Raw genomic sequence first — 12,962 nt, forward strand, 5'->3', positions numbered from 1 at the left:
CCCTTTGGAACTGGAGTTGGTTTTATGTGTTGGATTAGGAGCACGTGTCAGAAGCACTCACCCCCACTCTGCTTGGAGCCCATGAAAGGTCTTTTCCCAAGTAACCCTAAAGCAGATGATGTGTTCTGGGAGCACCTCAGTGTGCTCGAGCTGTTAGTGGGTAGCAAGCCTGTGGGACAGACTGCCCCATAATTCAAACAGATTTTTCATAACAACCTAGTACCCATCTCTGGAGCACCACACTGGGTAGGTGCCATCCCACTGCTAGCTGATCTCAGCCTCGAGATGACAAAACAGGGTGTTTTCAAAGAAGATAGAATTATCTTTTCCTAACACAGAATACAGTTCTTCTGAGCATGATTTAATAGGTAATTTTAGCATTTCCTCTTTGCCTAGGGGAGCTGTTGGGGGAGCAGGCTCAGAAATCATTCCCAGCAACCATCATTGCCTTTCTGTTGTAGGGAGGTGTAGGAGAGAGTTTTAACATAAAGAGGAAAAGTGAAGAATAACGATGTACTTTTAAATGAGTTGTACTTTGACTTCCTCTTTTCTTAGGACATTCAATGTGTTAGTCTGTTTTCTTTTAGTGTTTGGATAGCAGCAAATTGGAGGTCAGAAGCAGCATGAACATGTAAGATGTCTAGGATTGCAGTTGTTTTCTTTGAATTTCTCTGCTTTTCTTAACTTACATAAATGGAGGTGAACTAAAGTACTTTAAGGAAGATGCATGAAGATGGAAACTGCTTTCTGGCTTTTCCTAAGTATTTCAAAGCTGTCTGTAAGCTTAGGAAATGGGGGAAAGGTCATTAGCTTGTAGTGGTAGTGTGCAGTGGTAACCAGTAAAGGCATTATCTCTGTGTATTGAAAATCATATGTTTTGATTTGCTTGAATTTACAGGCTTAGGAAAGTGGATTGAGGAAGGTATTCGTAGCTGAACCATGATAGCATTCTTTCAATTTACACATCACATTCTTTCAATTTTTCCATTACAATAGAAAGCATTTTCATGCTTATTATTTACCTGTGGATGTTTGCAAATTATCGACACTAGTGTGATAATTATGTTACTAAAATATGTGAATTTTTGTGTGTTCTAGGCTGATCTGTCTCTGTACAATGACTTCAGGTCTTGGAAGGATGAGCCTACTATGGACAGAACATGTCCTTTCTTGGACAAAATTTACCGGGAAGATATTTTTCCATGTTTAACTTTCTCCAAAAGTGAGGTAATGGAAATGGTCAAAATGTGCTCACTGATATCTTCCCCTTAAATATGTTACATGGAACCAAAAGACTATTATATTGTTTTCAATATGAAGTTTAACCATTTTTGTTTCATTAGTCTGTGGCGCTTTACAGTGAAGTCCTGAAGTTTGACCATTTTTTTTCTTCACTATTCTATTCCATTTGTGCTCTTCCAGATATGGCCTTTTTATGTCTACTTCTTCAAATGTTATGCCTGTCTGTTGGAATCTGATCTTTGTTGGAATGGATGGAAGTTTTCTTCCTGATACTTCAAATAGAGTGTAAAAATTGTATTCTATGTCTTGTTTATATAGGGGGCAGTAGAGACAAAGATACTTAATTTTGTGGACTGATTTTCTCTCATATCAGTCAAAGCAGACTGCAAGCGTAGTCTGGGCCTTTTCTTGAAGAGAGGTTTGAGTTACAAGAATTAGGCTTAGGGATTTAAGATTCAACAGGGAAAGTTGGTGAATATGGTTTTAAAGGAATCAAATTAGGAGGCTTTTTTCCTTGTGTTATTCCCACACACTCACCCATACAGAGGAAATACTGGAGTTTCACCTATCCTGGGAATAACATGGAACTGATTGCAGATCCAACTGCTTTACTGAGTTTTTGTCCTTAAGCACCATTTATAGGCTGTACTTGTAGTACCTGTCAGTAGGAAAAGGGAGCATATTCGTAGGTCTTTATTAAAATCAGAACAAGACATTTTAAAGTCCTAAGTATTGATATTCTTTCCCAATAAAATTAAACACCTCACATAGAAAACCCTACATTTTCTTCATAATGTTCATGTGTTGTTTTCAGGGGCTGTTATGTTCTTTTCCCATGCTTTTCATCTACTGTTACTTGCTGGCTGTAAGCACATGCAGTCTTTTAGTCAATTGTATACCAGTTTATTATGGTTGGTGTACAGCATCATATGAACCTCTCCCACTAAAAATTTACTTGGTTACTATGGGAATTAAATTGCTTCTGCAGTATATGTAAGTAGGCCATCCTGTTGTCTTTTGCAGCAACTTAATTTTGGAATGTGTTCTTCATTGGTAATATAAGTACTGTAGATTTGTATTGCCTTTTAAGGGAAGAATGAGGCTTCTAGCACTTGTCAGTTGCACCATTTATTGTTTCCAAACGCTGTGTGTAGTGACCAACTTCTGTTTTACTTGGCTATTGATGCTAGTGTGCAGTTAAACCAAGCAGTAAATTACACATGTATTGTGTTATTGAATAATTGAAATTGCAGCTGTGTGAATGGTTGAAGTATTACATTAACTCTCAGTAGCCTCTTGTGTGTACGTGTAGTGTTCTGCTTTTGGCAGAAAGAGTATTTCATATGAACTACTTTAATAGTAACATTCTGGTCTTAAAATAATTAAAGTGCAATAGAAAAAAATACCTTTATTACTTAGTAGTAAAGAACCTTGGCACAAAATTATTTCATTAGTAATGTAAGTTGCACCTTTTTTTAAATCAAGTAATGGCTATTACTTGAAACGGTGGTCTTGGACAAATGTTCAGTCCAACCAAGCAAAATGGTCACATTTCCAGTGTCTTATGATTGCTTGTAAGGAGTGAACATAAAAAAACCTGAGCAAAGTTGCCCTTTAAGTAGGCTAGTGTTTAAAAGTTGCAACTGGCTTTTCTATATATTGTTCAGTCTTACTTCTTTGAACACCTTGCTAGACCTATCTTCAGCTGAAAACAGTGACATAACATTTCCTTGTTTTATTTAAGATAAAGATGTATGGAGCATAATTTTGTATTTTTCATAGAGCACAATAAAATCAGACCATTTTTTAAAAATAAAATTTGTGTGATATTCAGTCTCTGACAAGAGCATAGCATATATAAATACATGTGCTATTTGGGTGTATGAGGAAAGGCTGAAATACAGTTAGTGTTTTAAACATGCTTTACTACATTCCTGGCTGTAAAGGAAGTTAGGTTGCCTCAGGGAAGGCAGGGTTATTTGTAGGGCAGAATTTAAACACAAGCCTGGAAATTGGACCTCTTGCTCATGGTAAAAGCGAAATCTTATTTGTAATAGAATTTTTGTTTGGTGGGTTGATATTTTTTTTTCTCCCCTGTGGTCTTAACTTTCCAGAATAAGAAATATGTCACTGCTTTGAGGCAATGGATGAAGCAGAGCTGTTTTTAACTGCTTTCTAATTTTCTCTTGCAGTTGGCCTCAGCTGTTCTGGAAGCTGTTGAAAACAACACTCTGAGCATTGAACCTGTTGGCTTGCAACCTGTTCGATTTGTGAAAGCTTCTGCAGTTGAATGTGGGGGACCAAAGTATGTTGAGCTGACACAGGGGGATACTCTTGACTCATTTGAGTTCTCTTGGCTTGAGAAAACTGCTATCAACTGATTACCTCAGTCAAATTTGTGTATCTTAAATTTAATTCCCTAAAAATCTAGGACTTCAAAATTGTTGTTACAAATTTTGTGGGAAAGTAAGCAACTAATAAATGAAACTTCAAAAAAATCCCCTAATATAGAACAAACCTTATCATCTGGGGAGAGCTTGACTTTTGCTTGTTTTGATGCATTGACCCTGAAAGTAACATTCACCTCTTCGGAGAAGGGCATTCTGATACTTAAAACCAGATGGCTTTGAACTGGGGGCTCTCAGCTGGAAAGCATCATGAAAGGAATAGGTATTGAAATAGTACAGGCTGGGTTTATGACATCTGGAGTACTTGTGGCATTAAAATTCAGGACATACGTAGGACACTAACAAAGGTAGCTGAAATATTTGAGAAATATAGAGAGAGTTGATCCTCTGAATTTGAGCAGGAGGAATGTCAGTGGGAATGAAGATGGATGAGAGCTGGAATCTAAAATACATAGGAAGTATACTTGAATGACAGGAAGGAAGGTTATTTTAGAAATTCTGGAATGGTCCTAGAGAAATGTGAAGCAAGACTTGTCAGGTGCTGATACAAACATTGAAATTGGATAGGAGGGACTTGCCTGAGGCACTGAGGCTTTGATTATGTGGAGAAGGAAAGGGGTTGTAGGATGCCTTAGTGGATGTTGGAGTAAGAAAGCAAGGTCAGTCTAGATATTAATCTGAAGCCTTCCAAATCTTGAGAAAGACTTGACCATTCTGTTGGAAGTATTTTGGACAAGTTGACAATTTACTCTGTAATATTTGATTTGAGAGAGCTTAATTTTATAATAGAAACCTTTCATAAGAATGTTTTCATCTGACTCTTAAGATTTCTTTCTTATTGCCATTGCTTTTTAATTGTTTTTCCTCTGACTGTAATAGAAATTACAACTGATGCATCTCAAAATTATTTATTTTCTCTTTAAAGAAGCTGTTTAAAATGAAAATTTGTTTTGTGTCTTTTATGACTTAGTCTTTGATCCCTTCTAGTCTGCAAAGTTCAACCATTCAAATTTTTTTCAACTTCCTCCTGTCACTAGAACACACTCATCAAAAGGGCCTACACCAGTAATGGAGCTAGTCAAGGAGTAGGGAAATCCTATCCAAGATCTGCCACTGTAATCTGTGTTCTATGAAAGCAGTTGAGAATCTGGGCAGTCAGAAACCACTGAAACAAATCATGTGTCATTAAAAAACAACTGACAAATGGATTTGAAATCATTGTGGTTCAAGCAACTTTGCCACATCTTGATGTGATGAAATACTTAACCCAAATGGGAGACTCACCTGCATCATTCAGAAATTTCTGGAGATTTTTAACTTGTTTTCTCTAGTGTATGATAACTTTTAAATCAGAACTTAGAAAATCCTTACATCTTTGGCAAGATAGAGATTCATGTTTTGGGATGACAATGCATAAGTTGTAATTTACTTATTTTACATATACCAGAAGGTCAGGCAAATTCTTCTCTCCCTTTTGCAACTCTTCTGTACCAACAAAAAGTTCTGTGCTGCTGCTTGTAGATAAGTAATAGGTAAGGAATCTGCAGTATTTAAGTGTAATTTTACAGTAGTTGTGCTTTGCCTTATCTATTATTACTTGCACTGAACGGGAAACAGGTGTTGCAGTTTTCACTGAATCAGCATAGCAGTTTCATGTTTATATTTTTATATGGTGCAAAATGCTTTTTTAATTGAAACTGTCGGCTTAAATGGGTGACTTAATATAGACAAACTGAAAGCAAACAATAACAAAAGCCAGAGTAATGTTTTTAAAGAAGTGATTTTGTTGTACCTTTGCATTTTGTTGTACATTTGTGTGGAGTTAAAAAGATGCATAAAATAGTGAGTAACAGCCCAAATAGCATAGTGAGGGGTGGAGGACAGAAAGCTGTGATAGTAGTACAGAAGGGTTCTGAATACACAGAAGTTAGTGAATAGTAACTGTGATGGTGTGTAGGGAGTGCTGCTGTAACAAAAGGCAGCTGGGTTTCCCCACAAGATTCACATCATTGTGCCCAAGGGGAACAAAGTGCTGAGCTGTGTGTGCTGTACAGCACAGAACTGAGTCACCAGCAGGAGCCCTCGGCTTTCACTGCTGTCATGGAAGACAACACAGAGGAGGCAATTATGTAACCAGAAGAAAAAAGCAGTTTTATTTTCCTAGCACTGAAAGTTTGTCTTCTGACAAAAGCTAGACTGAAAAGTAGCTTCAGCTACTTTAGGATTTCTTGTATCGATGAACTGATGTTAGTCCTCATAAATTGCTATGGAAAATTGTATCCACACTTCCATTTTCTCCTGTTTTACATGGTTTTGTGGACCAGTTGCAGGCAATTTAAAAAAGCCTATGAGCCACTGTTCAGAACCACAGAAGCTTAGTAATTTTTGCTTCACTTTTGAAAGGCAGCTTGTTCTTAGACTCCCCAGTTTCATGAGGTAGAAATGGGAGAAAGAAGAGCCAGCAGCTTTTAAAATTAATGAAACAGTGGTTACCATGACAACCCAATTCCTCTGAGAGGCTGTAATACAGAAATTCAGAATAAATCAAATTCTTCTCATCTTTAAAAATTCATTGGTTTCCTAACTTGTTTTTTTTTTTTTGGGAACAGTTTGTGGTGACTAATGACCTTTTCTGAATACTGCATACTTGCAATACACCAGAAGTAAATTTGATTATTTTACTCTCACTTTTTGTAATGGTAACAGAAAGAATTACTGCCAGACAGCCCATTTTCCTTTGTCCCAGAAGATTTTATACTCAAATGTAAAATATGATTTCAATTTGGGCATAAATGCAAAACTGGATTTAAAATGCATCTCAGAGAATTGACTGCTCTTCTGTGAGGCTGATTTATTTTTTAGGATGAAATACAATATTAAGCGTAACTTTAAAAAAATCTGTTCAAGTGTTGGCATCAACTGATACTTTTAAAAATGTTTATTTGACATATCAAGAGTTAAAGAAATCCCACTGTGCTAGAGTTGTCAAGCCAATTTAAATTAGTGAATATGGAAGTGCTTTCCCAGAGCTGAAGAAAATTTTGGAATTAAAAAAAAAGCATCATAATGCACGAGTATTAAAATGAAATTAGACCTTGTGGGACTAAAATAATTGACAACATAATGTAATAATTGCAGCTTGTAAAATGAAGTAGACACTCATCTATCTGTGCCAATATGAAGCAGTTACATTGACACCATAAACACATGCATTTGTTTAAACATTAATGTCAGATTGGCTCATTGAATCATGTGACTTTATATTTGTAGGAAATGTGCTCTCAGTGGACAAAGTAAGTCATGCAAGCATAGAATCAAATTAGGAGATTCAAGCAGTTATTACTACATTTCTCCTTTCTGTCGTTACAGGGTAAGTAGATTTACTATTATTTAATTTTGTATAGTAGTTATTTAACTATTTTTCCATGCCTCTATACAAAATTACATTAACCACCATTATTTTTATGAGTTTAGATCACTTCTGTGTGTAACTTCTTTACATATATTCGATACATCCAGCAAGGACTGTTGAAGCAGCAAGATGGTGAGTATAAAAAATTATATTTGACCTATATGAAGAGACATTTATATAATGCCTGTTCCTAAAAGTTGCTCTCTGTGTAACAAAGTTGCTATCTATGACATTACAGGTTATCAGTTAGTCATAGTTGTAATTTTGAGAATATGTTGATATTTCACTCTCCAATAAAGTTCTTTTTTAAAACAACAAATTATAATACATTGATTTTCGGTTCATTTAAAAACCCCTTATGCAGTAAGCAATGTTAAAATAAAATCTAACTAGGGGAGGTAGTCACAGTTTTTCCACACAGTGGTCAAAAATCAAATTTCTGTCACAAAATGTGGAGGTATTTTCAGTGCAAAAAACTTCAGTTTGGTTTGATCTGGACCATTTTTTCTTTAGCTTGGTGTCTTGGTATGTCTTCTGGTATTGTGCAGTGGCAGTTGAGACAGCTGTTCTTGTCAGACTGTTTTTTCAGGGAAACTGGCAAGAAAGACAGTATTTTGGGTGAAATTGCAAAATGTAAACAGGTAACCTTTTATATATACAGCAAACCTGTAATCATTCATTTGAGTGCAGGTGAGAATTGAGATCATTGCAGTGGCATGGCCAAATCCTGATTAGGGCTCTGGTTATAAATGTAAGGCTTGATCACCCTCCACCTCAAAAGAGAAATATGATTTTTGCTGCCATTGCCTCAGGCTGTGGCTTGGGAGGGTTCCCTACCTTTGTTACCCAGTTGCTTTGGTCGTGTCAGAATATCATATCCAACAACTGCCTACTTAAACTGTTTCTGCACAGTAATTCAGAAATTTGCTTAGCTGGGCTATGTGGTTCTGATCTGTCCATATGAAAGAAGACGTTTGTGAAAACATATTCTCAGTACACCTAGTTACTTGATTCTGGAATTTAAAAATATATTGCATGTTGGAGGCAGAGCTTTGTCTTCATTTTCAAGACCATTTTACCTGTGTTTAAACTGCACACAGTTGATTCAATTGTATTTCCTGTCCAGGTCAAAGAATATTGCCAAACAGCTTTCAGTTCATATTTTTTTGAAACGGGTCATATCACTCAGGCTTCCAGAAGCACTGAGCACAGATAATGGAAAAAGTGTCATTAGCCCCATGTCAATAGTAAATGAAAATATTTGCTTTCACTGTGAAAATGTAAATTTTTTTTTTAGTTCAGTTGCATTTTTGGTAAGTAAAGTAAACCAGTTAACATTGTAATATTTATGGATGTCTGTACATTTCATTATTCCAGTTTTCAAGTGTCTGTGGATTTCCTCCATCAAGAATTTGGCTAGAATTAGCCCTGCTTTCCTACCTCACCTATAGTCATCTCTTCCTGATGTTTCCAAATTTCAAGAGCTCAGGATTTTAGCTACACCCAAATATTTCTAACCTGAAGTACTCCTGAGGTGCTAGATAGACTTAATTACAAAAAATAATGCTGTTAATTTTCAATGTTAAAGGGTCATGGAATTCACCAGAAATTCAGCTATTTACTAAATTATGTTTAATAAAACCTTCAGATGGTGGTAATTTTTACTGATTTACTAGCATCACTGAAGATCTTGAAAATGTGTTATTTAAGTTTTAATATGGTTTGTAGTCAAAAGGCTTTTACTTTGACCAAAAGGGCTTGTGAAGTTTCAACTAAAAAATATTTACTTTGCTATTGAGATTAAAAAACTCTAAATTAATGGGTTTTTACATCATATAATGAAATATTTTCAACATTATCAGACTGATTTATTCTTCCCAAGAAGTTTGTAAAAAAAACCCCAAAGTTTGGTGTTTCAGCTCAGTTATCATCTTTACCACTAGAACATAGCATTTGCATTTCTAACTTTATGTAAGGATTTCAACAATACATTCACAGGAATGTAGGCACTCATCATAATTGTCTGTATAATGTGCTGCATACATATTATACTACTATACTACTAATACACCATATAATTTTTAAGACAGAAGTCACTTATGCAAAAGTAGTTTTGAACTATGGTAGGGAAGACCTTGTGCTTGTTGTTCAGGTTTATGATATTTGTAGACATTCTACATCAGGATCTTGACTGCATGGAAATTTTGTCTTGAATAATTATTTACCCCATGATTTTGATTTGTATTGCTGTGACAACTAGAAGCTTAGGCTATGAATTAGGCTTATCACATTTAGAAAGATACAGATGAGATAAGAAAAAAGGGTCTTTCCTACTCAATTTATTGTTGCTAGTAGATTACTATAGGAAAAAAGGGAGCAAGAAGGATTATAAAATGTAAAATTGCAGATTCTTTGAAACAATTCTTATTCAGCGAGCTCTACTTTTTTCTTTCTGTAGTCATTTAGTTTCACAGAAAATGAGTCAAGGGGCAGGGAAGCTTAAATAAGAAACTGCAATTAATTGAAGCTGACAAGAATACTGATATAGTTCTGTTCTCCATTTTAAAGATAACTAAAATGTGAGGAATTTTTCATAGGACTCTCATTTAGAATGTTTAGAATATGTGCTTAAACAAATTTTGTCATAATCGAATACAATTTCCCTTTACACATACTAATGTTGGTTTTACCAAATGTTTGTTATGAAGTTCCCCTAAATTTATGTAGAGTAAGGCAGCCTGAATACATCAGTTGAAATAAAATGTGAATTTGGAATATTTAATGATATTTTTGTCTTTTTTAGTGGATCAGATGTTCTGGGAAGTTATGCAGCTGAGACGAGAGATGTCGCTAGCAAAACTTGGCTATTACAAGGAAGAGCTCTAAAACTTTTTACTCTTGCGCGTGCATGAACTTCATTGAATATACATAACTAAAATTGCTGAACCTCTTTTTGTCACTTGATATTTATTTCCACAAAGTGGGTCCAAGATCTTTCTCCATTTGCAGATGGCACTAAGAAGTACTGTGATTGTTTTAAACTGACCTATGCTGTATATGCGTACATATAATACTTAGTTGAACAAATGTGGTAAGCACTTGCAGGTGTGTTAGTGATTGTAATTTACATTTAAAAACAAATCTTCTGATTAAAGTGTTAATCTGAAACAATCTCTGTCTTCTGTTCTTTGTGATGTAGAATGTGAACCTCCCCAGTAGGACACTCCAAAATATTTGCTCTTCATAAAATCACTTTTATAAATGCCTGGTATTTTCTTCATTGTAGTGTTTAGTAGCTCTCTATGCATGTATGCCATTACAGTTAACAGACAGCTGGGAGAACATGGAATTGTTTGAAGTGCTGCTTTCCTATACTTGCAATTTTTAAAAATATGTATGTAGGAAGAGAAACATAGTGAAGAGTCACAGCACAATAAACCTGAGTATCTTCTCTTTAGGGAAGGGTGCTTCTCAAATATGAAGGAACAATAAAATAATCTTGTTTGCTTTCTGGTTAGAAATCTATTTTGACCCATATGTGACTGCTAAAAACTTTCTATTTCCCTCTAATTTTCTTTTACTAGAATTTTTTCATTCCTTTAAGTTAGGTTTTTTTCCCCCCAGTCTTCTGGGATTTCCAGTTTTCAATGTCTTATACATAATTTCCCCCATAGTTGTTCTTGAAACTCAGAAATTTCCATTATGTGATTTCTTTAACATGCTGATGATGATTTCCATATAATGTTACAATTTGTGTGTGTGAAAAAACTGGTGTCAGAAAACCCCCAAAAAGGATCCTGGCCTCTTAAGAGATGCTTTTTCTGTTGGAAGTGTTTCTTTGGCACTTGAAGTGGTCATTTTTTCCTGGGCATTGTCTCAGCTGAAAGCAGACAGTTATGATGTTACAAGGAACATGGTTGTGGGTATGAACTGGACTTGCCTTTTTGGAAAAACATTGGATCTCAGTCCTGGCAACTATTTATCAGTTGTACACAAGATTAAAACTTTGACAGGTAAACTGACTAGAAGGTAAGCTTTATACAGGTTTTTTTTCTAACAAGCATAATCTCAGTGGATCTCTTTGGTGTTGAACAAAACCAACACTATTTGTCATTGTCTCGCTGCAATGTTCTCTGTTTTCATGAGAGTCAATAGAATGGGCAGTGAAATTTAATACCATGCTTGTGTTGCTTGTATATATATGAAAACACTTTGAAAGTGTTGGCTTTGACCAGACATTTCAATGCTAAGATAAAAACAAACAACTGAACCTAGATATTATTAGTAATGGAGTATGTAGGTCCAACCTGGGCAATTTTAGTACTGAGGGAATACTCCCATCACTGGCTACTACTTGCTGTTGTAGAAACCTGGAATAATTCTACCAGCAGTTGTTAAAGGACTGTTTATCCATTCAATAATGCTAAGGAAGTCTGGCTTTACTCAGTCTTAGAAAGCAAGCTGTGTTTATTGGTATTAATTTTTTTATGTTAGGCTCATAAATGCTTCCTAAATGCTTGTTAATCCTTAGTTTAGATAATGAGATAGAATGGTTTCCATCATTAGCAAACAGTAGGAAAATGGTAGCTAGTAGCTACCATTTGGACTTACTATAAAACAAAATCCTGTTGCATAGTTAAGCAGAGAGAAGGGGCCTTTTTATACATGGTAGTATCTAAAATGTACTATGCTGAGGTGGTTTTCTTGTACAAAGGTGTACCCCATGTAGTGCATCTCAGTAGTAATGACTGACTCAATTACATCAACATCTTGTAAATGCTGACTGACTTCTGTCTTCATGTCCTAATCCAAAATTACTTTCTATATTTTTCACATGAGCAGTTTATCATGAGAAACCTGTGTCACTGTGAGTGCCTGGGGCTTGTAAAAATTGGACAACTATTTGTCTAATGAATATAATTGCTTCCAAAAATGTCATAATGTCAGACTTCATTGGAACTTCTGTTCATAACCAAATGCCTTTTTTTGATGTCTGCTCAAAACACTTGAGTATTTCTCTCCTGTTTGCTTAGTGGTGACAGAATGGGCAGTTTTCAGTGTTTAAAGATGAACTAAGAGAAAGTGTAGTAGGGTTTGCTGCTAGCCTTAAAAGAGCTTTGTTCCATGTTCTGCTTTCCCATATGTTTTCCAGTGTTACCTTCAACAAACAGGCTAATGTGTTAGTTTTTTTTATAATAGTAACAGCATAGAAGTTCTACTTCCCTACCAGTGATGGCTTTGCTCTTGCATTTTTGATTACTATCGCTTCTATTGGTAGTACTAATTACATGACCTATGTGAAAGTACAAAGACAAGATAAGTAATTTTTATTGCTGCATTTTTTTGCGCATGTGTAATTAGTACTGGGACCAAAGGTCCTTAAAACGAGAACATTAGACTTACTGACAGGCTAGAACCCATATCATATTGCCTCAAAAGCCTTGTTAGATTCCCCTTTTTTGTAGTTTAAGTCCTTTTCATAAAGCCTAAGTATAACCCTGAATCTAGTTACAGAGGAATGAAATCAGCTGAGACAGAGTCATTGAAATCCCTGACAAAATCATGACGTATTCCTTGGCATATTCATAATCATCTGGAGGAGACTACATTTGTCCCAGTGGGAGCTCTTCAAGTAGTAGCAAAGCAAAACACTGCTACTGGCTTTTCATGGATGTGGTGGGAGAAAATGAGGCCTTGCAGCAGTTCTTTGAAGGTAAGACTAGTTTCAAGAGAAGCCTTAACAATTTTTAGTGTCAGCAAAACCAGTAATTGTTTGGGGGTAACTGAGGAAGAAAGGAGGAAGAAAAAATGCTCTGAAACCCAAAGCTGTGTTTACACTAAGTTATTATGGAAGACAGTACCAGAATGTTTACAAATAGTACAGATGTGCTGCAGTGCCT

The 12,962-nt window shown here is 35.6% G+C and overlaps 2 protein-coding genes across 7 annotated transcripts in view; both read left to right on the forward strand.

Annotated features, from left to right (window-relative positions):
• The window catches only part of RAB3IP (RAB3A interacting protein), a 32,872-nt gene extending 22,639 nt beyond the window's left edge, over positions 1–10,233 (forward strand). For all 6 annotated transcript variants that reach the window (XM_059472032.1, XM_059472033.1, XM_059472034.1 and 3 more), the window contains 5 exons: positions 1,099–1,227; positions 3,435–3,547; positions 6,921–7,020; positions 7,125–7,194; positions 9,866–10,233. In XM_059472032.1, coding sequence (XP_059328015.1) covers positions 1,099–1,227; positions 3,435–3,547; positions 6,921–7,020; positions 7,125–7,194; positions 9,866–9,948 — 495 coding nt within the window. In that variant the 3' untranslated portion in view covers positions 9,949–10,233. The remainder of the gene's footprint in view (positions 1–1,098; positions 1,228–3,434; positions 3,548–6,920; positions 7,021–7,124; positions 7,195–9,865) is intronic.
• Positions 10,234–12,729: 2,496 nt separating this feature from the next.
• Positions 12,730–12,962, forward strand: part of MYRFL (myelin regulatory factor like) — a 38,762-nt gene continuing 38,529 nt past the window's right edge. Inside the window, exon 1 of the mRNA XM_059472919.1 lies at positions 12,730–12,775. Coding sequence (XP_059328902.1) covers positions 12,730–12,775 — 46 coding nt within the window. The remainder of the gene's footprint in view (positions 12,776–12,962) is intronic.

This window comes from Ammospiza nelsoni, chromosome 5 (assembly GCF_027579445.1).
Source record: "Ammospiza nelsoni isolate bAmmNel1 chromosome 5, bAmmNel1.pri, whole genome shotgun sequence".
Lineage (NCBI taxonomy): Eukaryota > Metazoa > Chordata > Aves > Passeriformes > Passerellidae > Ammospiza > Ammospiza nelsoni.